At 40.9% G+C, this 27,059-nt stretch overlaps 1 protein-coding gene across 1 annotated transcript; it reads right to left on the reverse strand.

Moving 5' to 3' along the window:
• Positions 1–2,562: 2,562 nt before the first annotated feature.
• CLEC19A (C-type lectin domain containing 19A) lies at positions 2,563–27,059 on the reverse strand. Its single transcript, XM_069095968.1, has 5 exons — positions 26,936–27,059; positions 19,683–19,848; positions 8,052–8,145; positions 6,543–6,675; positions 2,563–2,701 (listed from the first exon to the last, which is right to left on the reverse strand). Exons 1-5 carry the CDS (start codon positions 27,024–27,026, stop codon positions 2,622–2,624), a joined length of 564 nt encoding a protein of 187 aa, XP_068952069.1. The 5' UTR covers positions 27,027–27,059; the 3' UTR covers positions 2,563–2,621.

Here is a 27,059-nt window from a genome sequence, read left to right on the forward strand (position 1 = left end):
ATCAGTCAGTCTTTTTGACACTTCTTACTATGCCCTCATCCTGAGAAGGCAATGTGGTATAGTAAAAAGAGCACTCAATAGGGCTAGTCCCCAAGTTCACTTTCAGTTTCAGACATTAACAAAACTTGGGACCCTGGACAAATCACTCAGCTGACTCAGTTTCCTCATTTACATGGGGATAATATTAGTACCTACCTCCCAAGGTTGTCATGAGGAACAAGTGAGATATTTGTAAAGCACTTGGCACAGTGTCTGGATCACAGTAAGTAATTAAGAAATACTTATTCCTTGGTGGAGTTGTGAAATGATCCAATCGTTCTGGTAGGCAATTTGGAACTATGCTCAAAGGGCTATAAAAATGTGCATACCCTTTGATGCAGCAATACCATTTCTAGGGCTGTATACCAAAGAGATCATACAAATGGGGAAAGGACCCACATGTATAAAAATATTTATAGAAGCTCTTTTTGTGGTGGCAAAGAATTGGAAACCAAGGGGATGCCCATCAATTGGACTGAACAAGTTGTGGTATATGAATGTAATGGAAGACTATAAGAAATTATATATATATATATATATATATATATATATATATATATATACATGCATACTTTATGTAATGCTATAAGATACGATGAGCAGGCTAACTTCAGAAAAACCTGGAAAAACCTATTATGATCTGATACTGAATGAAGTGAGCAGAACCAGGACATCATTGTACACAATAACAGGTACATTGTGTAATGACTAACTTTGATAGACTTAGCTCTTCTCAGCAGTGCAAGGATCCAAGAAAATTCCAAAGGACTCATGATGGAAAATGTCCACATCCAGGAAAAGAACTATGAAGTCTGAATGCAGATTGAAACATACTTCTTGCTCTCTCTTTTGTTTTGTTTCTTCTTTCTAATGGTTTCTCCCATTGGTTCTGATTCTTCTCTGCAACATTCTGCAAAATTCTTCTCAGCCACCCCACAAGAAATAATACAATGATAAGTGTAGGGGCAGCTAGGTGGCACAGTGAATAGAGCACCGGCCCTGGAGTCAGGAGGACACCTGAGTTCAAATCCGGCCTCAGACACTTGACACACTTACTAACCATGTGACTTTGGGCAAGTCACTGAACCCCAATTGCCCTCAAAAAAAACCCCAAACAACGATAAGTGTTCCTCTTCCAAGGCAAGAAGAAATGGCAATGACCTCAGTTGCCTTTGGATACGGTGTCTGGAACTTGGACACTCCAGTTTCACACTAGAGGATAAATCAGCAACAAATTTCAAAAGAACTTTAGAACACACCCTCAGTCATCTCAGATGGCACCATAGGTGGTAGCTGCTTTGCCTATCGCTTCCCTCTTCTTCTTCTGGTCTCTGCAGCCCTCACCAAACTACCTAAAAGCATTTCCATGAGAGTTGCTCCATCTTGCTGAAGGACAACAAAATCAGTAGGGAATCCCATCACTTAGAGCCATACTGGACAAAGTAAATGGACCCATAAATCCAAGGGAGTGCATGTTTATTTTATTTAGGAGGAGATCATTTAAGCGAGCATAGGCATTTTATATGACTTCACAGAATATTCAAAATCAAACCCACAAATGATTGGCAGAGTTCATTTCTTCAGACATGAAGGGTACCTTGGGAATGGCGCTAAAGTAGGAGTCGGAAGCACTGGTCTGCTGTGTCCCCTTGGGAGTGTTACTTTGTGGCCCTTCTTCAGTTTCTTCCTCTGTAAAATGAGAAGTTGGGCTAGAGGAGCCCAATAGCATGTTTCTATGTTTCCAGCATTTTTGCATTTCTTCCCCCCAATTCCCAGCCTTTTCCTAATAGATACTTTCTCTCTTCTGCTACTTAGCTTTCTCACTCTCCTGGGAAACAAAGCTGTGTTCCCTGCACTACATATGTAAATGAACCTCAGAGTATCGAAGCTTCCGCGGTAAAAGCAGCCTCGTGCACTTGAGAAATCACTGCTGCCTAACTCCGCTTTCTGCCAGAAGGTGTTCCAGACTCTGTCAGCCCCACACCTTTTGGGCCATTGCTTTAATTGGACTAAAAGGTTAACGAGTCCTGCTTTGCAACTTTCCAAACTCCAGATGGAGACAGGGAGTTGTTTTTAGCTAAGGCTCTTCCTTCCCAACTGCTTCCTCACCCTTCAACTCTGGCTCTCTTTTCTAGTCAGCATTTGTCACCAGGAGCCAACGAAGCTTGGGTGAAGAGAGATTTAGAACAAGTCTTTGATGAGCAAAGAAAGAGAACAAATCAGAGAATTTCAGCCCTGGAAGGGATCTTCCACGCTATCTGGGGCAGCCTACTCATTTTACAGAGGAAGAAACTGAAACACATAGAAAGAAAATGACTTACACAGGGTCCCACACCTAGTGATCCCAGAGGTGAGAATAGGCTCCCAGGTGTGTGTGTATGTGTGTGCACGTGTATGTGTGTGTGTGTTTGTGTGCATGCATGCATGTGTGTGCCATTCCCTGAGGCTAAGGTTTGTTTTTCAGTGTTTTCTGTGGAAATTGCCTTCACTGTAATCTTCCTTGGACAGAGCATCAGTGTTGTACCAGGCACTGCTACAAAAAGGAGCTAGAGCTTACGATCATTTCTGAAGGGGGGAGTTGGTCAATTAGTTGTCCTCGATGGGATCTTGCACACAAACGGGAATTTCTGGCTGCAGGCATTGTCATTCCATGATCTTAGGGCTGTGGAAGAGGGACAGAACAAAAGATCTGGGTTAAGGTTGGCCCTTTAGAATAAAAGCCCTCCCAACCAACGTGAGATAAGAATTGACTTAGGTAGGTCATACATCTAAACACACATTTCTCTCATGGCTCCACTTTTGACTCTCCAGACTTTTCCATGTTCTCCCCAGCTGCCTTTTTAGCCTGGAGCTACCCCTGCCTCTGTGGGCAGCACCCTCTTCTCATCTGTAAGCTCTTGCTCAGAACCTCCATTTGAGGAAGTGCCCAGACATAGTTTCTTGGCTCTCCATATTTTTCCTGCTTGCCCTTCTCCTTCCATTAGAATGTAAGCCTCTTGAGGATAAAGACTGTCTACTTTTTGCTTGTATTTGTATTCCCACTGCTTAATACAGTACCTAGGCATAGCAGATACTTAATACATTCTCTCTGTCTCTGTCTCTCTCTGTTTCTCTCTCCCCCCCTCTCTTTGTCTCTCTGTCTCTGTTTATCTCTCTCCGTGTCTCTCTCTGTGTTTCATTTTGCCACAGAGGAAACATATTTTAATTGTTAATAATAGCATCTTGCATCTGTATAATGCCTTTTAATTTTCCAAAGTTCTTTTACATCTTTCTTGCTTTATTTTGACAACAACACTATTGTAGTTAGGATGGGAGGGTTGAAGATCTGGCGCATCAAAAAGTTAAATGATTTGATCAAAGTCATAATGCTCTTTCCTTTATGTCCCTTTGTCTTTGCCATCTATTGTGGCGAACTTTCAGAAGTTTCTCGGCTTTGATAATGAAATGTTCCCCTTCCCTATATTATTATGTGAAAGGCTACAGGGCAGACAAGCAAGAGGATGTATTATGAAGGAAACGTTTTGGGGTCCCTTAACCTCGCTGGGTATATTCCTCTGTCCTATACAGTTATCTGCAAAGGTTACCGAGCTGATAGCAAGAGGGTGTATAATCTTTTTTGTTTATGCCTCCAGATATGGTCCTAGAATAATACCCTAATAAGTAACTAACCTTAAGCAGGGTAAATAGTAAACAGGATTAAGGGAGGCTCCTTCTATATTATTTGCATTTCTTTGATGTAGGATCTTTCTACATTATCTGCATTCTTTGGGGGTGTCTTCATTCTCCTGGGGGGGCATAAAAAACTGTGAGCTCCTTGCATCTTTGGCTCTGTGTGAAATGGTCTTGTAATAAACAGACTATTGATTACACCTCCATCTTGTTATTCTCACCGCTCGCTAGCGCAGTAATCTATGACCTGGCAAGGGTTCTCAACCTATCTCTATTGTTTTGGAACATAATATCAATTTTCCACTCATAGGTAGATGGAATGACTTTTACAATCCCCAAATTAGTGCTGTGTCTCCTTATATAGGTCACTTAACATCTTTGTGTCAATATTTTTAGAGGGTCAGAGGAATCTTGCTCCTCTTTCCCAGAGTCTATTACAAACTATTATGAACACCAGTGTTGCTTTTTTCCTATGTGTCCCAATCCAAACCCTACCCATCAATCAAAGTCCAGCTGAAGTCCTACCTTTTCCACCAATCCTCTCCTGACTCCCCATTCCAAAACTCTACTTCCATTAAGCTTTCCTCTTGCTAAATTCCATTTTGCACTTGTAATCTATACTATATCTCTTTGTTTTTCATTTTATATTATCTCATTTGACTCATTCTTTAGATTTTCATGTGTATATACCTTACTTTACTCTTTAGCTAGGTTATAAACTCTTTGAGAATGGGGACCATAGATTATACTTTAATTTTCCACAATCCTTAAATTCTTAATCATGGGTTCACATGTGCAGATGGATTTCAGCAGTCTGAAAATTTGGATGGGCAAAAAATTACATCTTTATTTTTACTACTCTTTAAGTGAAATTTAGCATTTCTATAAGTTATGAATGTAGGCAACAGCCATTCTTCTGAGAAGGGGTCTTCACTAAGCTTCACTAGACATCCAAAGGGATCTACAACCCCAAAATGGTTAAGAACTCTTGCCCTAGTAGATGTTTAGTAAATGCTGGATGAGTAATTAGGATAACCTGATCCTGCTGATGACTGTAAAACTATCTGCAATAAATTTGATCCAACAGAAATAAGTGGATAGGTTGTTGCGACATGTCTACTTACTGAAATAATGTTTTTTTTTTTTGCACAGCATGAAGAGGATTACTCTATTTTCTTGAACTTTTGGACACTTATTATTCATAGATTTTAATTTCTCTCAGCCAAAACTAAGTTTCTCTCTCTCTTACCTCCTCTTTCAGTCTGACTCAAATCTTTTTTAACTGGAAGTTGGTTCCTTTAATTTTAGCAGTTATCATTATTATTTTTATTTTTACACAGGTTTCTAGGTTGTTGACTCACATTTGGACAACCTTTGCTTTAATTTAAAAAATCAACTCTTTCTCTATTTGTTTCTCTATGTATAATTTGTCTCTGTGGGGTTTAACTTTCTTCCAGAAATTTCTTTTGGTCCCTGAGGTCTTTAGCTGGAAATTCACAATGGGGAGTGGGAGGGAGGGCCATTGACCCAATGCATTTCTTCTCACTTTTCTATAAGGATTTTCAATACCAGACCAGGTACCTAGAGCCATTAGAGCAAAGATTGTCCACCAAGCTACTGTGTCATAGGTGGAACAGAATGGTCCTGATGGGATCCTAATAACTCTGACTGTAAGGATCCTCTGACCTCTGACATAGGCACAACTGAGAGAATAGGGAAGGATCTGGAATGGGTTCTCAGGAATATAGCTTTTACTGATATTCTGGCTGGCATACATTCATCTCTGTGAAACTCTTCTATGTTCTCTTCTCCAAAGACTCCAGGGAGTGTACTCACAGACCAGCATGCAACTCCCACACAATTCAGGGACAACACATGGGGACATTTGTCCAGGAATAATAGCAGAGGCCCCGAGTCACATTATTCTATCATGAACATATCTCAGTTGGCCTACTCTGTGTTACTTCTTCCAAGGCAAACAGCCCTGCAAACACAGAGACCATCATTACAAACAACAGCCCAGTTATTGTGGTTCTTCCCATTTTTACCTACTGCCTGAAGGCTGCTCTAACTTTGGCAGACCTCAAGGATAATGGCGACAACTGGTACTCTTCTGGTCTCACAGCTCGATTTTATTAATTTCATTAGAGTAGTAATACATTTCAGAGTTTGGTGAGTCAGGACTCTTATATCATCATGATGGCATCTACCCATAGTCCCTCTCCTGGTTCTTTTTCAGGAAATGTTCATTAGATTCATTTCAGAAGAGAAAGAAACTATTCCCTCCAATCCCATTAATCTACTGCCTTCCAATCCCCCCTTAACACTTCATCTCCAGTTAGTGCTGTACCCAGGGCTGACAATCCTTTTCTCTTGCTCACTTATAATCCTATCCTGTTGGAGCCACAGGTGTGAGAGACACTGTTGCAGTCACAAGATGCCGGAGGGGGTGCACATGACCTCTGAGGGGCAGAAGCATGGAGATGTGGAGGCCGACTCTGCCCTGCGCTCAATGCCATGTCAGCCCTTTTGGCCCGGCAGAGTCGGCCTCCACATCTCCATGCTTCTGCCCCTCAGAGGTCATGTGCACCCCCTCCGGCATCTTGTGACTGCCACAGTGTCTCTCACACCTGTGGCTCCAACACTATCCACCATTTAAAAGTACCTACCAGGGGCAGCCAGGTGGCGCAGTGAGTAATAGTGCCAGCCCCTGCGTCGGGAGACTTGGGATCGGTTCCGGCCTCAGATACTCAGCACCCACACAAAAATAACTGGCCATGTAACCTTGAGAAAGTTACTTAACCCTGATTGCTTAAAAAAAAATAAGTACCTACCACTATTATGGCGATACCAGATCTGTACACAGTCTTCCTCCTCAAGAGCAGAATGGATACCATCATCTGGCTGGTTTCCATCCCAGTAGTTGTAGTCATAGGATGTGCCATCTGTCCATTCAAACTGACCTTCCTGTTGTATACCCCATCCAGAGGCAAGGGAAAAATGGGTGCAAGAAGATCAAGAGTGCATGACACAGGCACAAATCTGAACATTATTCACATCTGTGCATATATCTTAGTATGCAGAGGTAGGGATTAGACAAGGCTGGAGACATATATAGAATAGGGACCTTCTCTTGTTAATGAGGGTTTTAAAAAAATTTATTCTGGTTACCCTCAGAGAATATCAAGGGTTGAAATGAAACAAATTTCAGTTAAAAATTGGGAACATAAAACAAAGAAGGAACTACAAAGAAGGACCAAAAATAAAGGAAACATCAAAGAAGTGTGTGATTGAGAAATAAGATGGGCTCGTCATATAGAGAAAGTGGAACAACTGATGCACAGTCCATATACTCCACTGATATCCTGATTTTATCAAGAAAAATTGAGGAATTTACCCAGCAATTTAGTAGATTCACTGAAGTGGAGAACTTAAGAGTTTCAATCAGTATCTTTGATGGGAACACTTAAAATTAGACATCTAGGTGATACAGTGGATAGAGGGCTGAATCTGGGGTCAGAAAGGTCTGAATTGAAGTTCTGCCTCCATTACTTACCAGTTGTGTGACCAAAGGCAAGTCACTTGACCTATATTTGCCTCAGTTTTCTCATCTGTAATGGGGTTAATAATAGCAATGATCTTCCAAGATTAGTGCAAGGATCAAATGAGAAAATATTTATAAAGCACTTTGTAAACCTTAAAGTGATAAATAAAGGTTAACTAGTATTATTATATTATTATTACCATGATGAGATCATAGATTTATTTGAGTTGAGTGTAAGGAAGACATTTTCAAAGTTAGAGCTGTCTGAAAATAGAATAAGATGCCTTGGGAAATCATGAATTCCTTGAAAATGAAGATCTTTAAGCAGAAAGTGGACGGAAATTTGTCAGGGATGCTTCAGAGGAACTTCAAGTCTCTGGTTGGGGTCAGACTCAATGATCTCTAAAGACTCTTCTAACTCTAAAGTTCTATGTTTCTATGGTTAGAGAATGTTCCAGATCTATTCAGTTCAATATAGTATAATCACAGTCCCAAAGTCCATTGGTATAGGATTCTCTCCTCATTGATGGAGATAAATATCCTGTGCTTGCATGAGGGGTAGAATGGTTTTGGAAGAGCACCCTAATGAAGGTGCAGGACATTAATCTCCACCAATGAGGATAGAATCCCAAATTCAATGAGTTTTGGGACCAGGGTTACAACAGTAAATCTTAGGTTAAGATTTTTCTTAAAATGAAAGATAAAAGAACCATATCCTTCCACGAATTGAAATCATTGTGCATATATCAGATCTTCATTGAAGGTGTGGTTTCAGTAGATGAGCTACTATTATTCTGACCTGTCTCCGGTCATGAAGTCCCATCCAGATGTCTGTTGGTATTCCTGGCACACAGCTGTTTACAAGGTCATGTACAAAGACATTCTCCTCCCAACTGTGAAGGAAAGGATAACATAGTCTTAGCTAACATTTTCCAGTCAATTGATCAATCAACAAGCATTTATATGTCAGGCATTCTGCTTGTGGCACTTATGGATACAAAGAAAACGTAAAACAGTCCCTGTCCTCAAGGAGTTTACCTTCTAAAGGGAGAAACAACATATACAAAAACTGAAACATACAGTATAGATTTAGAAGAGAGGGAAGGTAGCCCTAGAGGGAAAGGCACTAGAAGTTGGAGTGATGGGGAAAGAACTTTAGCAATAGGTGGCATTTGACTCAAGTCTTAAAGGAAGTTAGAGACTCAAGAATGGAGGTAGAACATTCCAGACATAGGCAATAGACAGTTCAAAGGCAAAGAGATGAAGAATTATGTGTGAGGAAGAGCAAGTAGATAAGTAACTACAGAGTGTATGAAAGGGGTGTGTGTGGTAGTTTCTGTGTTGGTTTGTCCTTTATTTTTGAAGAAGACCGTGACATCAGGGAGACGATGATGTATGTGACTTGAATTTAATTTGAGTAAGGGAGGGCTGTGCAAGGACACTAGCCTCACTTTCTGCTCCAGAGCCATCTGGGTCCAGTGGTCATGATTAGAGATAGCTCAGGATGCAGTGGGAGACTTTGACCCTTTTAAACGAAAGTCTTTTCAAGTTCTCACTTTGAGTGAGGCTTTCACTTTCAGTGAATAGGCCTGTTTAAGAAGTGAGTCAAGGGAGAGCCCCTTTAATAAAAAAAATCAAATTGATCCTCAGGGTTGCTGCCCAAAAGAGAAACAGTTACTACTACATTCACTCTGAGCCAGGAGGGTCCAAAAAATAACCATTAAGTGGTGCTTGGGCAAGGAGGGACTAATGTGTTAAAAGATTGAGAAGATGGGAAGGAACCAGGTTATGGAGAGCTTTAAATACCAAACAGAGGGGACTATATTTGATCCTAGAAGTAATAGAGAGTTATTGAAGTTTATTGAGTAAGTGTAATGCGAATGTAAATTTTAAAGATCTTCCCTGCCCCTAGGCTAAAGTGCACCAGAAGCCTGGGGAGGGAGGCTTGTTTTTCAGAAGATACTTTTTGATTGGCCAGTGGGTCAAAAAGGTTGTTACATTCTCTGAGCCAGGAGAAGGCTATATAAGCACTGATGTGTAGCTTTGTTTTGGGACTCACTTTGAGAAGTGTTCTGTGATTTGATCTGAATTCGTTGTTGAGAGTCCCCCGGCTTTGAAAAACCCAGAATGTGGAAACCCAGATGTTGACTGGGTATGGATGTAATGGTTGGACAGTTTGGAAATCTGTCTACTTGATGTTTCTGTCTTGATAATTATGCCTGTATACTTTAAGGTTCAGGGTGCTGACCTTTTCTCCTGAACAAAGTAAAGGATATATGTCTGACTGATTAAAGTAAGCTTGTTAACCCATTTTGAGTTGCTTTCCTTTAACAAAGCAGATCCAAGAACCTGTATGGGCAGCAAACCCTGAGGACGAGCTTGGGGTGCTTGCTGCTACAGTAAGGCAATATGGTCAGACCTGTGCTTTAGGAAAACCACTGTGGTAGTTTTGTGGAGAATGAACTAGAGTGGAGAGAGACCTGAAACAGATAGACTCGAGTGGAATGTAATGAGTGGTGGGGATACAGATGGGCAAGTTACATAGTTAAACTTGTACTTTAATTTTATATATACATATACACATACAGACAGACATGTTTATATTTACACACACATAAATGTTTGCTGTCTTTCATTATTTAGTAAGCAGCTCTTGGAGTGAGAAGACTTATGCCTTTTCTACTGGGGGTAGTGCTGGTGGTGAGAGCATCTCCTTTCATTTTTGTGATTGATATCACGCTAAATTTGGACTTGGGTTCAAAATACCACCTGTAATGCTTATAACTTTGTCACCATAAGCGAGTCACTTAACCTCTCTGAGACTCAGTTTCCTCATCTGTAAATGTCAAAAAGAACACCAGTATCACCCTTCTCACAAGGTTGTTGTGAGGCTCGAATGAGATCACAGAATTTGCAACCTTTAAAGCTCTCTATAAATTTGCCAGTTATTAATATTATTATTATAATGATTATTAATGATGCCTATGGATAAGACAACCTCCCTCCTTCCTTCACAAATGAAAATAATCATGCATCATTCCACTTCCTTCTGTCTCTCACTTGAAGAACTGACGAGGGCACACTGATAAAGTCCATGCTTACTGCACCTTCTGCAAAGCTCTGATGGAAATAGCCCAGATCTGATTCTGCTGGTGAGATGGAGCTTTTTACTTATCCTTAGAGATGAAGTGAGGGTTCAAAGGGCCTGCATGCTTTATGAATGGGATCTTCCTTGTTTGGTAGGGGGATGATCCTTCATTTTCACTTCAAGGTTTTCCTGGTGCATTAGTGTGTGTGTGTGTGTGTGTGTGTGTGTGTGTGTATAGTGTATGTGTGTGTATATAATATACATATATAACTTATATAAGCACATATATCATTAAGTGGCAATGATCTCTAGGTACTGAATGTTGTTCACTGTGACTGGTTCTAGTCTGAGAATGCTTAAATAGAAGTTGGGGGGGAAGGGAGAAACAGGATGCTGCTGGGAACTTCATCCTGGGAAGTACTAAATACCCTGAGATGTAAATGAGAACCACTCATTCCTTCAAGACTCTGGAGGCAACTAGGGAATTCTGTGTGACAATGAAACCCATTCACAAAAGAGAAATATTCATTCATTTGTTCCTATTCATCGATAAGACTAAATATAAAGTCTTATGCTTGGGCAAAAAAAAAATACAGGGATGGGGGACGCCTGGTTAATAGACTTTTCTAAAGGCAGTTAGGTGATGCAGTGGATTGAGCACTGGGCCTAGAATCAGGAAAGACCTGAGTTCAAATCTGGCCTCAGACACTTACTAGCTGTATGACCTTGGGCAAGTAACAACTTTTGTCTGCCTCAGTTTCCTCAACTGTAAAATGAAGATGACCCATTGATTGGAGAGAAAATAGAATGGCAACTAGGTAGAATAAAGAACCAGAAAAAAGATTAACAAGTCAGACAGAGAGAACCAGAAAAAACAGTATCACAGAAACCTAGAGAGAAGAGACTATCAAGAAATACTCTTGATGCAACAGTGTCAAATGTTGCAGAAAGGTCAAGAAGGATGAGGATTGAAAAAAGAGCATTGGATTTGGTGACTGACAGATCCCTGATAACTTTGGAAGGAGCAGTTTCAGTTGAAGGATAAGATTGGAAGCAAGAGTGCGGAGTGTTTAGAAGAGATTAAAGGAGAAGTGACTGCAGATGGCTTTCTTTAAGGAATTTAGTTGAGAAATAGGGAGGACATACAGGATGAACACAAGAAGGGATGGTGGCATCAACTGAAGACTCTTGAAGGATGAAAGAGGTGTAGACATGTTTGTAGGTAGCAGAGAAGGAGCCAACAGACAGGGAGACATTGAAGACAGGATGGGGATGATAATTCTAGGGGAGAAGATGGGATGAGATGGGTTAAGAGTGCGTATGACTTTGGTCTTGGCTCAGACAAGGACCACGTCTTCGTTCAAGTCCGGAGTAAAGGACAAGATTATAGTGGAAGATATCCAGGAAATGTGAGAGGAGAGGAGATGGAGTTCTGGGTGAATGGTCTCAGTTTCTATGGTTAAGTTTGTGTGAGGTTCTTCTCTGAGAGACAGGGGACAAGAGGTTCCATGGGAGGCTTGAGGAGAGAAAGAATATTTGGAACAGTCACTATGAGGAGTAGGTTAGTGAATTGATTATAAAAAAGTGGAATTATTGACTTATTACATTGAAGGCCCAACTGATAATATAATTTGGTAGTTGTCCCTGCCAGCATGGTGCCATGATTCTCTCCGGGTCTATTAAGAATCCCATGAATAGGAATGAAGGAAGAATGATGGAAATAATCTATGACTGATGTTTGGTGAGGTGTGCATGGGATTCCAAAGTAGAGAACAATGTAGAGTTGGATTGATTCACTATGGGTTCTGAAGAGGGAAGGGAGGAAAATGTAACCAATGCAGACAGTCTAGGCCTAGGAAAGAACCAAGAGCCAGAAGCATGAAATATTCTGACTCATCACTATAACCAGTGATTTAGGGAATATAAGAGAAAGCATATTCAATACTAGGAAGGGTATTAAAGAAAGCAGTGTTATCTTGAGGGAGCCAGGTCTCAGTGAAGGACAGAAGGTGGAAGGAGCAAGAGAAGAAGAGATTTGAAATGAAAAGAAAATGTTAAATTATGGAACAGGAATTCCTTGGGGCAAAGTAGAAGGGTCAGATAGATCAGGACCTTTAGAAAGATTGGGATGAGGTGGATGGGAAAGGAGCAGATAATAGGGAATGGGAAATGAGGGGGGGAGTAGTGTGGAATGTTGTACATTGGTAGTCAGTGATTCAGAATCACAGGAATGGGGCAAGTATAAGAATCTAGTGATGGTGACCAATGATAACCACTGAGGAACAGGTCCATAACCACTGAGGAACAGGTCCAGACAGAGCAACAGTTACTGGAGAGAGACAAAGTCAATGAGAGGCTCATGTGATCAGACTGCATAAGATACTCCCTCTTGGTCCAGCCTCCTAGTGGCTGGTGATGTGTCCTGTGAAGGCTCAGAAGTCCACCCCTCAACAGGCAGGAGCAGGAGAATGTATATAGTTAGGAGGCTGCCATGGAGATGGGGGGGTGGAGTCTAGGCTGGAGAAGACCCCAAAGGCTGAGAGGGAAAGAAGGTCTTACCTCAAACCCAGCCAGTCAGTCTTAGAGATGGCTCCCAGCTACCTAAATCTAATGCTGGAAAAGGCCTTGGAAAGGACCAGTGGAAGCTGGAATATGGTAACTGGGTGGTACGTTCATGTTCCAGGGCAGCTCCTTGGGCCCAAGTTAGAGAAGGTTCTGGGGAAGGGCCAGGGGAAGTAATAAGACAGGTGGTAGAATCTTGCCTCTATGACCAGAAAAAAGAAGTAAGCTAGTAATATATCAAGAAAGTGATAACAGATGAACAGAGAAAATATTGCACTGGTTACTACAATTATTTTTTAACATCAGAGTGTGTTGTGTGGATATATTCTATAGAGGATTTGAGGAAAGACATGGCAAGGGTCCACAGACTTAAGAAGTGAGAAAGTTTAGATGGGAGCAAGACAGGAGTGCTCGGTACTGATGAGATTAGAAGATCCACCGAGACCTTGAAAACCCTCTTTTAGAAATCTAGTTAATAATAAAGTAATTCTTCTGTAGTGGGGGTGTTGTGAATGTGTGTGGCTATACTCCCCCAACTGGTGCACCCGCCCAGGTGGAGCACACCTGTGCAAGGGACATTTTCAATGCTTAGGCTTTTTAAAGGAATAGAGAAGGAAAAATGGTTCACACCACCCCCTTGTGCCATCTAATCCAATAGCACTTGTTTTGTAGTGAATGGACAGAGCTAGAAGAAGACCAACTCAAAGTGAGGTAGTTGAGATACAGGTGGGCATCTAGGTGGCTCAATGGATAGAACGCGGGACCTGGAGTCAGGAAGACTCCTCTTTCTGAGCTCAAATCTGGCCTCAGATACTTACCAACTGTGTGACCCTGGGCAAGTCACTTAACCCTGTTTGCCTCATTTTCCTCATCTGTAAAAGGAACTGGAGAAGGAAATGGCAAACTCCTCTAGTATCTCTGCCAGGAAAACCCCAAATGGGGTCACAGAGTCAGATATAACTGAAGTGCCTGAACAACAACAAAGTTGAGGTCTATGATCACTGTTGGGGCACCCTGACATACATATTTGGGATCGTGATTATCCATATAGTGGCAGCAAAGGTAAGGACTCCAAACTTCTGCAGTGTGGAATGAGGTGACTGTGTCCATCTTTGGTTTTACTGGAAGCTAGGATAGCCAGGAAGACATAGCAACCCTTGCTGTACTATAACTTGGCAGTTACTTGCTTGGCACATTTCTGGGACTGAGAACTGAGACTTCAGCTTAAAGTGGATCCCTGACATCAAGTGTGGCCCGGGCCAGTGGTCTAATGGAATATATATGGTTGAAGTTTGTATTACATGTGAGTGAAACCTCTGATTTGATTACCTTTTATTCAGGTTGATTAATTTCTTTATAAAAATTAATGTTCATGGGAGAGGCAAGTCAATGAGGCAGACAGCCAGGGATGTGATGAATGGGGGCAGTCAAATAGGTGGGTACAAAGAATTGGTCAATTAAATTGGGTACAAAAACAAATCCGCACTCTCAGGTGCAGATGAAAGAAATGGCACTGTCCTGCCCCTCCCCCTACCTTCACCCTCCACCCCTACCAGGCCACCCAGGCAAGGGCAGAAACAAAGACTAACTAGCCACAGCTACTCTGAGATCCTGAAAGAGTGAAACATTCAGGTTGGCTGATGCTACTCTTGATGTTTGATAATTTGCATTTCCCATCTCTAAAGGCCCAGCTGAAGTCTTCTTCCTTATTGCCTTCTCTGATCAGTCTAGACCACCCTGATCATTTCCTCTTCCGGACCTCACACACCACTTGTTCTATACTTCACATTTCATTATTTCATTTGTTCTGTGTTGTTTGCTAATTGTTTTATGTGTTAGTTCTGTCTCCCCAAATAGATTGTAAACTCCTTGAAGGAGGGGAAGGTCAACCCACTTGGATATTTTTTCTCTCCATTCCACAACACCTTGAAAAGTCCTCAGTAAATACTTGTTGAAAATTTTAAAAATAGAATAAATGAATGAATAAATAGCTAAAAGGAAGGAAGGAAGGAACAAAGAAAGAGAGAGGGAGGGAGGGAGGGAGGAGGGAAAGAAAGAAAGAGAAAAAGAAAGAAAGAAAAAGAAGGAAAGAGAGAAAGAAATAAAGAGAAAGAAAGACATGGATAGCTAAATAAATAAATAAATTCTTTTTTATTTGAACTGAATTCCTTTTTGCTTGCCAGGTTCTGATTTGGGCCCTCTCTACATAAACATATATACTCTCTCAATGATCTCATCAACTCTCTTGAGAGTAATTATCATCTCTATACAAAATACTCCCAGATATATGTATGTAGGTAGGTAGGCAGGAGAGTAAGTGTGTGTGTGTGTGTGTGTGTGTGTGTGTGTGTGTGTGCACATCTAGAGCAATAGTGACTGGAGAGAGATCCACTGAGAGAGCCATGTGATCAGACTGTTTAAGATCTTCCCTCAGAGTCCAATTTCCTGGTGGTTAGTTGTATGTCCTGTGAAGGCTAAGGAGCCAACCTCTCCAGAGGCAGGAGGAAGTGATGTGTGTGTATATATAATATACAGCTTATGTACATATGTGGGCATGTGTGTGGCCCTAGTCTCCCTCCTCACCTCGAGCACCACATCACCAGCTTTATAAGCTAAACAATTCTACCTCGGTGTTGTGTCGGTGGGGATATGATAAAGCACTTTGCAGACCTCAAGGTGATAAATTTCAGTTATGATCATCATCATCATCATTATTTTTATTAATATTACTTTATTAGTATTATTACTATCATCTTACAGTTACCAGGCCTCTAGTCCAGTTACAGCTTCATTTTCTGAGCCTTCTGTCACAGTCCTGCTGAGATCAAGCAATGTTTATAGAGCAACACAATGCTATGTTGGCAAATGTTTAACAACTGGGGGATAAAAGTACACATACATACCTTTAAGTTTAATCAGTATTAACATTTTCTTAAGTGTTCTTGTTGTTGTCCAGTAGTTTCAGTCATGTTCAACTCTTTGTGACCACATTTTGGGTTTTCTTGGCAAAGATACTTGGAGTAATTTGCCATTTCCATCTCCATTTACAGATTTGCCATTTCCATCATTTAGATGAGGAAACTGAGGCAAACAGGGTTAAGTGACATGCCCAGGGTCACACAGCTAGTAAGTGCATGAGACTGGGTTCTTAAGACTAGAAATAAGCAAAATAGTAAATCAAGTCCTGATTTGTATCAATTGCTGATTTCTGAGGTGTAAATGTTTGATTAATTTTTTTTGTTGATTATCTAGACTTAAGTGATGGAGAAAATGTCAGTAATTCAGAGCAAACTTAAAAATGTGTCATGTATATATTTTTAAGAACACCAGTTGTTAAACATTTACCAGCACATACCTGGTACACACACACATCTATATACTTACATTTGCACATGTCATCTTCCTCAATAAACCCCTTGAGGATAGGAAATGTTTCACTTTTGTCTGTTTTATATCCTCTGTACCTAGTATGGTACCTGGCATATATAATAAGCAAAATATCTGTTGCTCAATAACAGAGCTCAACTATTTTCCCCCAGATCCCTTCCCTGTTCCTCACTTCTTCATTACTGCCAAGGGTAACACCATTCTCCCAGTCCCCTAGGCTTGCAACCTTGTGACATCCTTGATTCCCATATAGAATCTATGACCAAGTCTTGTCAACCCTACCTCCCTAACAGCTCTTGTGTGTATTGCCTTCCCTCCTCTAACATTACTACCACCATGGTCCAGACCCTGATCAGCTCACTCCTAGACTATTGCAACAGCTTTCCTCTTGGGGTGCCTATCTCAAGTCCTTCCCCTGTCTATCCTTCCCTCGCCTGTCAAGAGTAATTTTCCTAACATGCAGTTCTGACCATGTTCACCTCCCTACCACACCCTCATCATCATTCACTAAACTCTAGTGGCTCCCTACTACCTCCAGGATCAAATGAAAAATCCTGTTTGGCTTTTAAAGTCCTTTATATTCTGGCTCCTTCCTAAGTTTCTAGTCTCCTTACACCTTACTGTCCTCTACATACCCTACAATCCCGTGACACTGGGCTCCTTCCTACTCCTCACTCAAGACACTCCTCTTACTGACTCCATGAATTTTCACTGGCTGTCCTCCAAAGCTGGAATGCTCTCCCTTCTCATCTCTGCTTCCTGGCTTCTTTAAAAATTTCAGCTAAAATCTCTTCTGCAAGAAGCCTTTCCCATCCCCCTTAATGTTACTGCCTTCCCTCTGAGACTACCTACAATTCATCTTGTGTGCACCCATAAATATACATACATGTGTAGTTACTGGCATGTTCTCTCCCCCATTAGAATGGGATCTCATTGAGGGAAAGGACTTTTTGCCTTTCTTTGTATTCCTAGCACTTGGCACAGCACCTGGCACAGAGTATGGCTAAATAAATGCTTATTGACTTGACTTATTAACTGATTGATATTTTAAAATCAATATTAAGAAAGCTTAGACAAGCTACACTTGAACAGGCTTTTGGGTCTCTGAATATTGCCACTGCTGTTTGGCTCAGACAATAAACTCCTAGGGGTCAGGGACCATGATAAATTGATTTTTTATCATGTACAATACCCAAAGGTGAAGTTAAATAATGAACAAATGCCATCAGAGGAAGAGGGATAAAGAAAGCTCCTTGTAATGGGAATGCAAATTTGGAAGATCTTCCCTGCCCCTAGGCTAAAGTGCACCTGAAGCCTGGGGTGGGAGGATTGTTTTTCAGTAGATACTTCTTGATTGGCCAGTGGGTCAATAAGGTTGTTACATTCTCCGAGCCAGGAGAAGGCTATATAAGCCCTGATGTGTAGCTTTGTTTTGGGGCTCACTTTGAGAAGTGTTCTGTGATTTGATCTGGATTCTGGGAAGCTGTTGTCCAGAGCCCCCCGGCTTTGAAACCCAGATGTTGTTTGGTATGGATGTAATGGTTGGACGGTTTGGAAAGCTGTCTGCTTGATCTGTTAATGTCTTGATAATTCTGTCTGTATATTTTGAAGTTTGGGGTGCTGACCCTTTTCCCCTGAACAAGGTAAACGATATATGTCTGACTGATTAAAGTAAGCTTGTTAACCCATTTTGAGTTGCTTTCCTTTAACAAAGCAGATCCAAGAACCTGTATGGGCAGCCATCCTGGGGACGCTTGGGGTGCTTGTTGTTACACTCCTTCACTCACAATGTTGGAAAGAGAAGGCTAAAAGGACTTTCCCCAAAATCGTTACAATAATGGATTCTCTTTTCCCTTTTGGCTGTGTTTACATCTCTTGTCTCATCAATGCCAATCAACTCCTTCAGGGCAGGGAACATGCCATACTTCTCTAAATTCTGTTGTTTTGTTTTTCAGTCATTTTTAACCATGTCTGACTCTTTGTTTTCCCCATTTGGAGTTTTCTTGGCCAAGATACTGGAGTGGTTTCCAGTTTCCTTTTCCAGCTCATTTTACAGACAAGGAAACAAGGCAAACAGGGTTAGGTGATTTGCCTAGGGTCACACAGCAAGTAAGTGTCTGAGGCTGGATTTGAACTCAGAAAGATGAGTCTTCCTGACTTCAGAGCTGGCACTTTATCCACTGCACCACGTAGGTGCCCTACTTCTCTAAATGCATCACCAAAAATGACCAGCAAAATGTTCTGCATGTAGTAGGCATTTAATAAATACTTGATGATTGATTGACATGGCACTTGCTTATAAAGCCTCTGTCCCACAAAGTAAGGGCATACCAGGAAGATGCTGTCTCTGGGTTAGAATAACTGACAAATAATCCCAACTGAGTCTTGAGTCTACCTTTCATGCTGTTGTTGTTTATCCTTCATTCTCAAAGAGGACCAATGATGTGATCACAATGATCACAAGGATGTGATGTCCTGACTTGTGCATGAAATGGATTTAAGTGAGACAGAGCTATGCAAAGTAGTCAACATTTCTTGCAGGCCATAAATCAAATGTGTTCAGGTCATAATGCATGTGACAAAGGCAAAAAGCCATACCTTTAGGCTTATTTACTCATATTTTTATTCATAAAATAGATTTTGATCCCAGAACAGTCCATGTCAGGTACTATGCTAAGTGCTGGTGATACAAAAAAAAGGCAAAAAAAGACAAAAGACAATCTTTGCTCTTGAGCAACTCACAATCTAATGGGCTTTGAGTTCTCTTTTCTATGCTTGTGAAGGCATCTTTATTAACATGATAAGTATAATTAACCCCCTTCAGATATCTCCATTGGTATATCAAAAGACCACCTTCTCCCTTAATGAAGATCTTAGAGATCTTGGTAGAGAAGGATGATTTTTATATCTCTTGCAATGAGACCTTTACAAGAAAAATGCCAGTTGAGGAGAGGGAGTTTCAACCTGTGTCTTGTTAATAGTGCTATTAATAATAATAACAATAAATATTATTACTTGTATAGTGCTTTAAGGTTTGCAAAATACCTTACAAATGTTATCTCATTTGATCTTCACAAGTAGGTGAATATAAGAAGTAGGTGTTACTATTATCCCCATTTTACAGATGAGAAAATCAGCTTAGAGAAGTTCAAGCACTTTGCCAGGGTGACACACCTAGGTAATCTGAATATTTGTCTTATGATGGCAAGAATGATTTCAACAAGAAATTACCCTGAGTGGGATCTATTTTTAATTGCAAAAGAGAAACTCCACCTGGAAAACTTATCCCCTATTCATTCTCCCTGAACTCTCACCCAACCCCTTCCAAGTAGAAAGGGAGAATGTCATGGGCATGAGAGGTAGCAAAAGGTAACAAATTCCTTCTAAGCTTACCTGTGAATGGAAGCCAATTTGGCTGACTTTGTCCCAATGGAGAACTCTGCACAGTAAAGGTCAGCCTCAGCCCATGTCTTATTAAGAGGGAAGAATCTATAGCAGTAACCTTCATACTCCATCCAGAACAGAGGACATGAATAGGGCTGAATCATCTCTGGTATGACTGGAGAAAAAGAAGACCAGAAGGTGTTTGGAAATGTTTGGGCTGTTTCTTTTCCTTTGCATTGAAAAAATAAAAATGTTAGCTATTACTAAAGATATTGTGTATCTCTGTCCCTGTCTCTCTCTGTGTCTGTGTGTGTGTGTGTGTCTGTCTCTGTGTTTTTCTCTCTGTCTCTCTCTCTGTCTCTGTCTGTCTGTCTCTCTCTATATAGATGTTTACATAATAATAGCTAACATTTATATAGTGCCTACTATGTGCTAGGCACTGTGTTAAGTATTTTACAAGTGTTATCTCATGTGATCCTCATAACAGCTCTGGAAGGTAAGTGCTATTATTATCCCCATTTTACAGATGAGGAAACTAAGGCAGATAGAGGTTAAATGACTTGCCCAGGGTCACAGAACTAGTAAGTGTTTGAGGTTGGATTTGAACTTAGGTCCTCCTGACTCCAGGTCATATGTTTTGTTACTCAATTACTCATTGCTTTAGGACGTGGTAAGAAAAGAGAACTGGACAAGGGAACTGAAACTGAGAGAAATAGCTTTGCCAAGGATACCTAGTTAGCTAGTGGCAGAGCCTGGACAATGAAGCAGATCTCTTAATACTTAATCCTGTACTTTTAAAAAATCCTATACCATGGATGCCAAATCATAAAATGGATAAGTAAAGTTTGTTGGTTATATTGCTATGTATACATTTTAGTCACTGGAAACCTCAAGCAACCAAATTGACATACTAGGTCAGTGCTTTCTAGCTTTCTAGCACAGCCCTGACTAGCCTGTCCTACTGCTGCTTCCTTCTCTACTATAGACATTTAGTGGCTGTGGGGTCTTTGAAAGTGTAAAAGAGAAGCAAGATGTGATGGAAGAGAAAAAGGAGTTGAGGATGGTTTAAGTAAAACCTATGGAGTGGTGCCTTTGAATTACCTCTAGCTAATTTTCCACATTAGGGACAGAATGCAAAGGAGTAGGAATCAGCAACAAAGGTCAGTACTTTCAACAGAAGAAGGAAATTTAAATTAAATGGAAAAGTCAATTAACAAAAATATCTCTGACTAAGGAACATGGAAGAGTGGTTGATACACATCCATTTTTATAAAATTGCTTTTAGTTTATCCTTCACCCACCAAATACCCCTCAAAAATATCATCCAATATAGTCTTTTACAAGGTACTATGTTAGTTTTATTTTGTTTGTTTCTTAAGTTGAGAGAGGTAGTGTGTTGCGGCAAAAATAATACTAGATTTAAAATCAAAACCTGGCACTAATTAGCTGTGTGACCTTGAGCAAGTCCCTTAACCTCTTTGATTTTCAATTCCTTTATATAGAAAATGAAAAGTTTACTTTCAATTTTTCCCAACCACTAGTCTAAGGACCATCATTAGCCTGTGATAAATTTTACTTATTTGCAAAATTTTTATTAGAAAGGGTCCTTCTTTTAAAAACAACAACCACCTCTAACCTGAAAAATACTTATACTTTGCTGTCTTTCTCCTCTTCCCTGGGTCCCAATTTTCCAAAGACCCTCTTCTCTGGTGTTTGGTTAACTAAGACTGCAGAGAGTGGAATGGTCCATAGTAAACAATTTATATATTTATCAGTCTTCAGAATAGTTTAGGTTGGGAAAACACTAGATTAGATGACCTCTAAACCTCCCTTCCAGATTTACATTATATAATTAAAAAAACCCATTATATAATTCTATGACTGTTCTCCACATAATTCTATTTAATAGATATTTTCTGTTGTTGTTGTTCAATCATTTCAGTTCTGTCCAATTCATCATAACCCCATTTGGGGCTTTCTTGGAAAAAAGACTGGAGTGGTTTATCATTTCCTTCTCCAGCTCATTTTTTATAGGTAAAGAAACTGAGGCAAATAGGGTTAAGTGACTTGCCTAGGGTCATACAGCTAGTAAGTATCTGAGATCAGACTTTAATTCAGGAAGAGGAATCTTCCTGACTCCAGGCTGGTAATCTATCCACTGTACTACCTAGTTGCCCCAACAAATGTTTTGAAACACTTAACATTTGAATACCTATTATGTCCAATGTAATGTCCAATACAATGTTGTATTGTCATGGATAAAGATCAGCTAGCCTTAGAATCCAATAGACAGGTTTAGTTCTTCCTCTGACACATATCAGCCCAGAGACCTGGGGCAAGTTACTTATTTCATTACCTCGGACAGCTCTCTAAGGCTACAAGTTGCAGATGAATTGCTGAGTGGTACCAAAGAAATGAGTTTCTACTTTAGGAGTTCCCTTTATCAAATTACTTGCTTTCTCAATGAGGAGGAAGAGGGAAGGAGGGATAAAATTTGGAACTCAAAATTTTTAAAAACAAATATAAAAAAAGTTCTTTTTACATGTAATTGGGAAATTAAAAAAATGCTTACTAATCAACTGACCTCTGAATTAAGTGAGGGTAACCAAACTGACCTCAATGAATGGCTCTGGCCAGAAGTTCTAAACTGAGTTCTAAGCCCTTGGTCGTTCAGTAGTAGTGGTCAGGGAAAAAATCTCTTTCATCTGGGTAGGGGCTCAGAGAGGATTGTTAGTTGCAAGTGAAGTTGCCTTCTCCTAAATCCAGATTGTTGGGAGGATCAAATGAGCCAGCATCTGTAAATTGCTTTGAAAATCATAAAGCAATACTTAATGCAAACAATTATTATTAAACTACGGCTAGTTTTCCTGCCACGTTTACAAAAGGGGACCCAAACTGTGTGGCCTTTGGCCAGATGTTGTGTGTTGAGTCACCCACAGATTTCACCTGTTATGTTTGAACTCAATGTTTGGAAAACTTTGATCTTTTTCAAGATGGGGGTGAGGGTGGAGGTGGGGGTGGGGAAAGGTGAGAGCAGTTTTGTTGCTTCTGTTTTTTTTTTTTTAAAGAAAAACGTTGTCAGCTTCCCACTCATTCTAGTTGCTTGCTACAGAAAGCCAAGTACTGCCTCAGGAACGGGCTGCTGCCTCCCACTGAGATCAGTCACAGGAATAAAAGAGAAAAGAAGGTGCTAGGAGCAGATTTGATTTTCATAGCTTTCTCTGCCCTGCTGGGACTTCATTTGGAGCCAGCTCTGGGCTGAACTTAGAGCTGAGTCTTAAGACCCTGGTCACTCAGCAGCATTGACTGGGAAAGAGTCTCTTTGTCTTCTGGGTAGGAGGATGGGGAGGTTGGAGGCTTATGAGTGGACCTGCCTTACCCCAAATCTGAACTTGTCCCCTTATTTTCTTATACATGGCATACTGAATGGGGAATCAGTCTTGAAACCAGGAACACTGATTCCAGTCTGGCTTTTGACACATGATGGCCCATAACCCTGGAATGTCACAGCCTCTGGTTGAGCTAGGCAATTCTAAGACTATAAATCACAGAGAAGATATTGGCCTGCATTGGTAGAGAGAGTGTCCTCACTCTGGAGTTATCTATACCATTTCAATCATATGTTCAGTCCCTATTCCCTTCCCACACTCTCTGGAAGGAAGGGATGAGGAAGAGAGGGAGGGAGGGAAGGAAAAAAGGAAAGAAGGAAGGAAGGAAGGAAGGAAGGAGGGAAGGAAGGAAGGAAGGAAGGAAGGAAGGAAGGAAGGAAGGAAAGAAGGAAGGAAGGAAGGAAAGAAGGAAGGAAGGAAAGAAGGAAGGAAGGAAGGAAGAAAAGAAAGAAAGAAGGAATGTAGGAAGGGAAAAAGGAGGGAGGAAGAAAGAAGGAAGGAGGGAAAGAAAGAAGGAGGAAAATCGAGGAAATAAAGAAGGGGAGGAAAGAAGGGAGGGAGGGAGAAGGGAAGGGAAGGAAGGAGGGAGGGAAGAAAGAAAGAGGGAAACAAGCATTTATTAAGTGTCTATTATATGCCCCGGCACTGTGGTAAGCACTTTACAAATATTATCTCATATATCCCACCAACCCTGTAATCTTAAAAGTATTATTATTTCCATTTTACAGATTAGGAAACTGAAGAAAACAGATTAAGTGACTTGCCTGAGACTGAATTTAACCTCAGGTCTTCTAGACCCAGTGCCCTATCTACAGTATCACTTAACTGCCGTCAGACCCTACCATCACCCCAGGGGGCATAAATACTTCAACTCTGGGTATTCTAAGGACAACTCCCTGCCCCCAGCTGTGGACAAGAAGCAAAAACCAGGGCCAGTCTTTTCCCAGAGATAAAGAACATTTGGTGGCTCCATCTCCCTCTGCTGCCCTAGAGATTCCTCAAAGACACTAGGATAAGAGAGTGCTGGAATCCAGCTTTAAAGGAGCCCTCAGACAGCAGCCTGTTGCCCTTCCTTTGTTGAAATATTTTCCTCTAGGGAATCTGTACAGACAGGAGTCCTCTGGGCAGGCCTGGGCTGTGCCAAGCACAGCCTGCTCTTCTTTTCGGCTCTCCTCCTTCGTCCTCACAATAAAGTCTCCAAATTCTCATGCGTTCACTCATTCATCAAATATTTATTAAGCACTTATTAGATATTGTACATTGTGATAGGAGCTAGAGGAGATAAAGACAGATGTTCTGTCCAGTGGGGTGAAATAAGAATAACAATAACAATAGCTAGCATTTCTATAACACTTTTAAGATTTGTGAGACATTTTTGCATGGGGGGCTAGGTGGCGCAGTGAGTAAAGTGCCTGCCCCGGAGTCAGGAAGACCGGAGTTCAGTTCCAGCCTCAGATACTTAACACCCACACGAAAAAACTAGCCATGTAACCTTGGGCAAGTTGCTTAACCCCAATTGCCCTCCAAAAGGCAAAAAAAAAAAAGACATTTTTGCAAGCATTACTTCATTTGATCCTCACAACTCCAGGAAATAGGTACTAATTTTATCCACATTTTACAGAAAAGGAAACCAAGTCAGAGAGAAAGTAAGTGACTTGCCCAGGGTTGCAAAGCTAGTAAGTATCAGAGGTGTGGTTTGAACTCAGGTCTTCTGGATCTTAAGTCCATGCTGCATCCATAGCACCACCTAGTTACCTCAATGAAAAATCTTATTTCTATCCTAACCACCCCCGTCCTTAAGCTTCTTTCTCTTCCCTTATGTTTAATGGCTTTCCAAACAACAAGCCTCACCCATGGGGCAAAAGTTGATAGGATCCCAGCTCTAGAGTTGAGAAGGACCTCCAAAGTCATCTAGTCCAACACTTCCATTTTATACATGAAGAAACTGAGCCCAAGGACATATAGGTAATACATGTCAAAGGTGGGATTTGAACCCAGGTCCTCTGATTCTAGCACTTTTCTATTGAACACCATGGTAATTGTTCTACCATAGTAGGACAGTGGAAAGAGAACTGGAGTTGGGATCGGAAGATGGAGATTGACACATTCTGAATCTACCACTAGAGCTCCTTATTGGTCCCATAACCTTTGGGTCCTCCGCTTCCTCCTAGTAAAATGGAAGTGATAATAATATTGGCACTGCCTACCTCACAGAGCTGTTGAAAGGACCAAATGAGTAAAGTGTATAAAGTGCTTTGTAAACTCTGAGAACAGATTTGTTATGTTCTTACATCAATAAGTCAAGGATTTGCCATTGTCATGGTGTAGACAGATCACCCTTCTGGGAAAAAGATGGTCTCTAAGAGTTGCTGTGATTGAAAAAAATCCATCACCTTATAGTTAACCTGGTGATAAACTTCTTGGAACTTAGCCAGGCTGGTCTTCAGTCAAGTTGTCTTCCTTACTTTAAACCTGCCCACCTACCTATGGGAGATAGAGCACTCAGGATGAAGTCAGAGAGGTGTGAGTTGAAATCTAACTCCAGACACTTAACTGTGTCTCCCTGAAAATGTTGCTTAACCTGAGGGATAATAACATCACAGGGTTGTTATGAGCTATGTGACCTTGAGCAAGTCACTTTGCCTCAGTTTAGACAACTGTAAAAATGGGAATAATAATACCACTTACATCACAGGGTTATGGTGAGGACCACTTAAGGAAATAACATTTATAAAAGCACTTATGATATAGTAATAGATTAAATATAAATGCTTATACCCCTTCCCTTCCCAGCTTGGTATCACCTTGCCTTCTGCACCAAAGCCTTTGAGAACCCAGATTTATTATCAACATATAAAATGATAGTTTGATGAGGTGCAATGTTTAATTTGATTTTAATGGCATTTGCCATAAATCCTTTTCATAAAAGTGAACAGTAAGTTCAGTAAACAGAATTATTATTATTATTAATTATTAGACCTATAATTTCATTGGTGGAGTAATTCCCTCTACCAATGCAGAAATTTATAATCTGAGAGAGCTGCCTGAGAACACTGAGTTCAGTGACTTGCCCAGGGTCATACAGTCAATATATATCAGAAGTAGGTCTCAAATCCACATCCATCCGAATGAGGCCACTTCACTATGCCATACTGCCTCAATAAACCATAGGAGATAATAAGTAATAAGTCGTGTTTGTAGAGGGATTTAAGATTTGCAAATTACTTTCCTCACAACAATCCAGTAAAGTAGCTAATACAAGTTTTATTGTTCTTATTTTTCAGGTAAGGACAATGATGCTTAATGACTTGCATTCAAAGCAAGATCGGAACCGGATCTTTCCTGATGCCAAGTCTAGTATTTTTTCCACTAAATCACATTATTTCTTAATTTGAAGCTTCTTTTAGCTTCAAACTGTGAAATAAGAGTTAAATCTATCACAGATCATAGCTGCTAGGCCTCTGTTCCTCAGCAAGCCTGGCATCCCTCAGTTCTCAGGAACATCTGGCAATGCCCCTCAGCCCTTGAGGTCTCCCCTCACTGCAGTCACCCTATCTCTCCAGCACCTGGGCTCAGATGGCCCAGACATCCATCCGGGTTCCACCCCTGCAGCTAGCATCTGGAACATGTCACTAGGCTCTAGGATTGGGCTGACCTGTGTCCAGAATAATCCCTATGAATGGGAGCTGTCACAGGGCTGAGGAAGCCCAGTCCTGATTCCAGCATTAAGAGCTGCTGAGAAAGAACAGGAGCACTCTCTGAAACATGAGGACTTCTGCTTGATTTAATTTGCATCCATCTGACCTTTGCAAAATGCCCTGAAAGGAAGAACTGAGGCTTATCGCCTCCGCAGCCCTCCCAGACCACACTCACCTGGGCTGATTTTAATGTCTGTCTGTGGAAATGCTTGGATAGAGAGGAAAACCAAAGAGACAGCGGTAGCCCACAGCTCCCGCCTCACCATCTTCTCTGACCCTGGAGAAAGGAGTCGACAGAA

This window comes from Petaurus breviceps, unplaced genomic scaffold (assembly GCF_028583685.1).
Source record: "Petaurus breviceps papuanus isolate PSGF00001 unplaced genomic scaffold, PetGlider_PUasm1.0 229, whole genome shotgun sequence".
Classification (NCBI taxonomy): domain Eukaryota; kingdom Metazoa; phylum Chordata; class Mammalia; order Diprotodontia; family Petauridae; genus Petaurus; species Petaurus breviceps.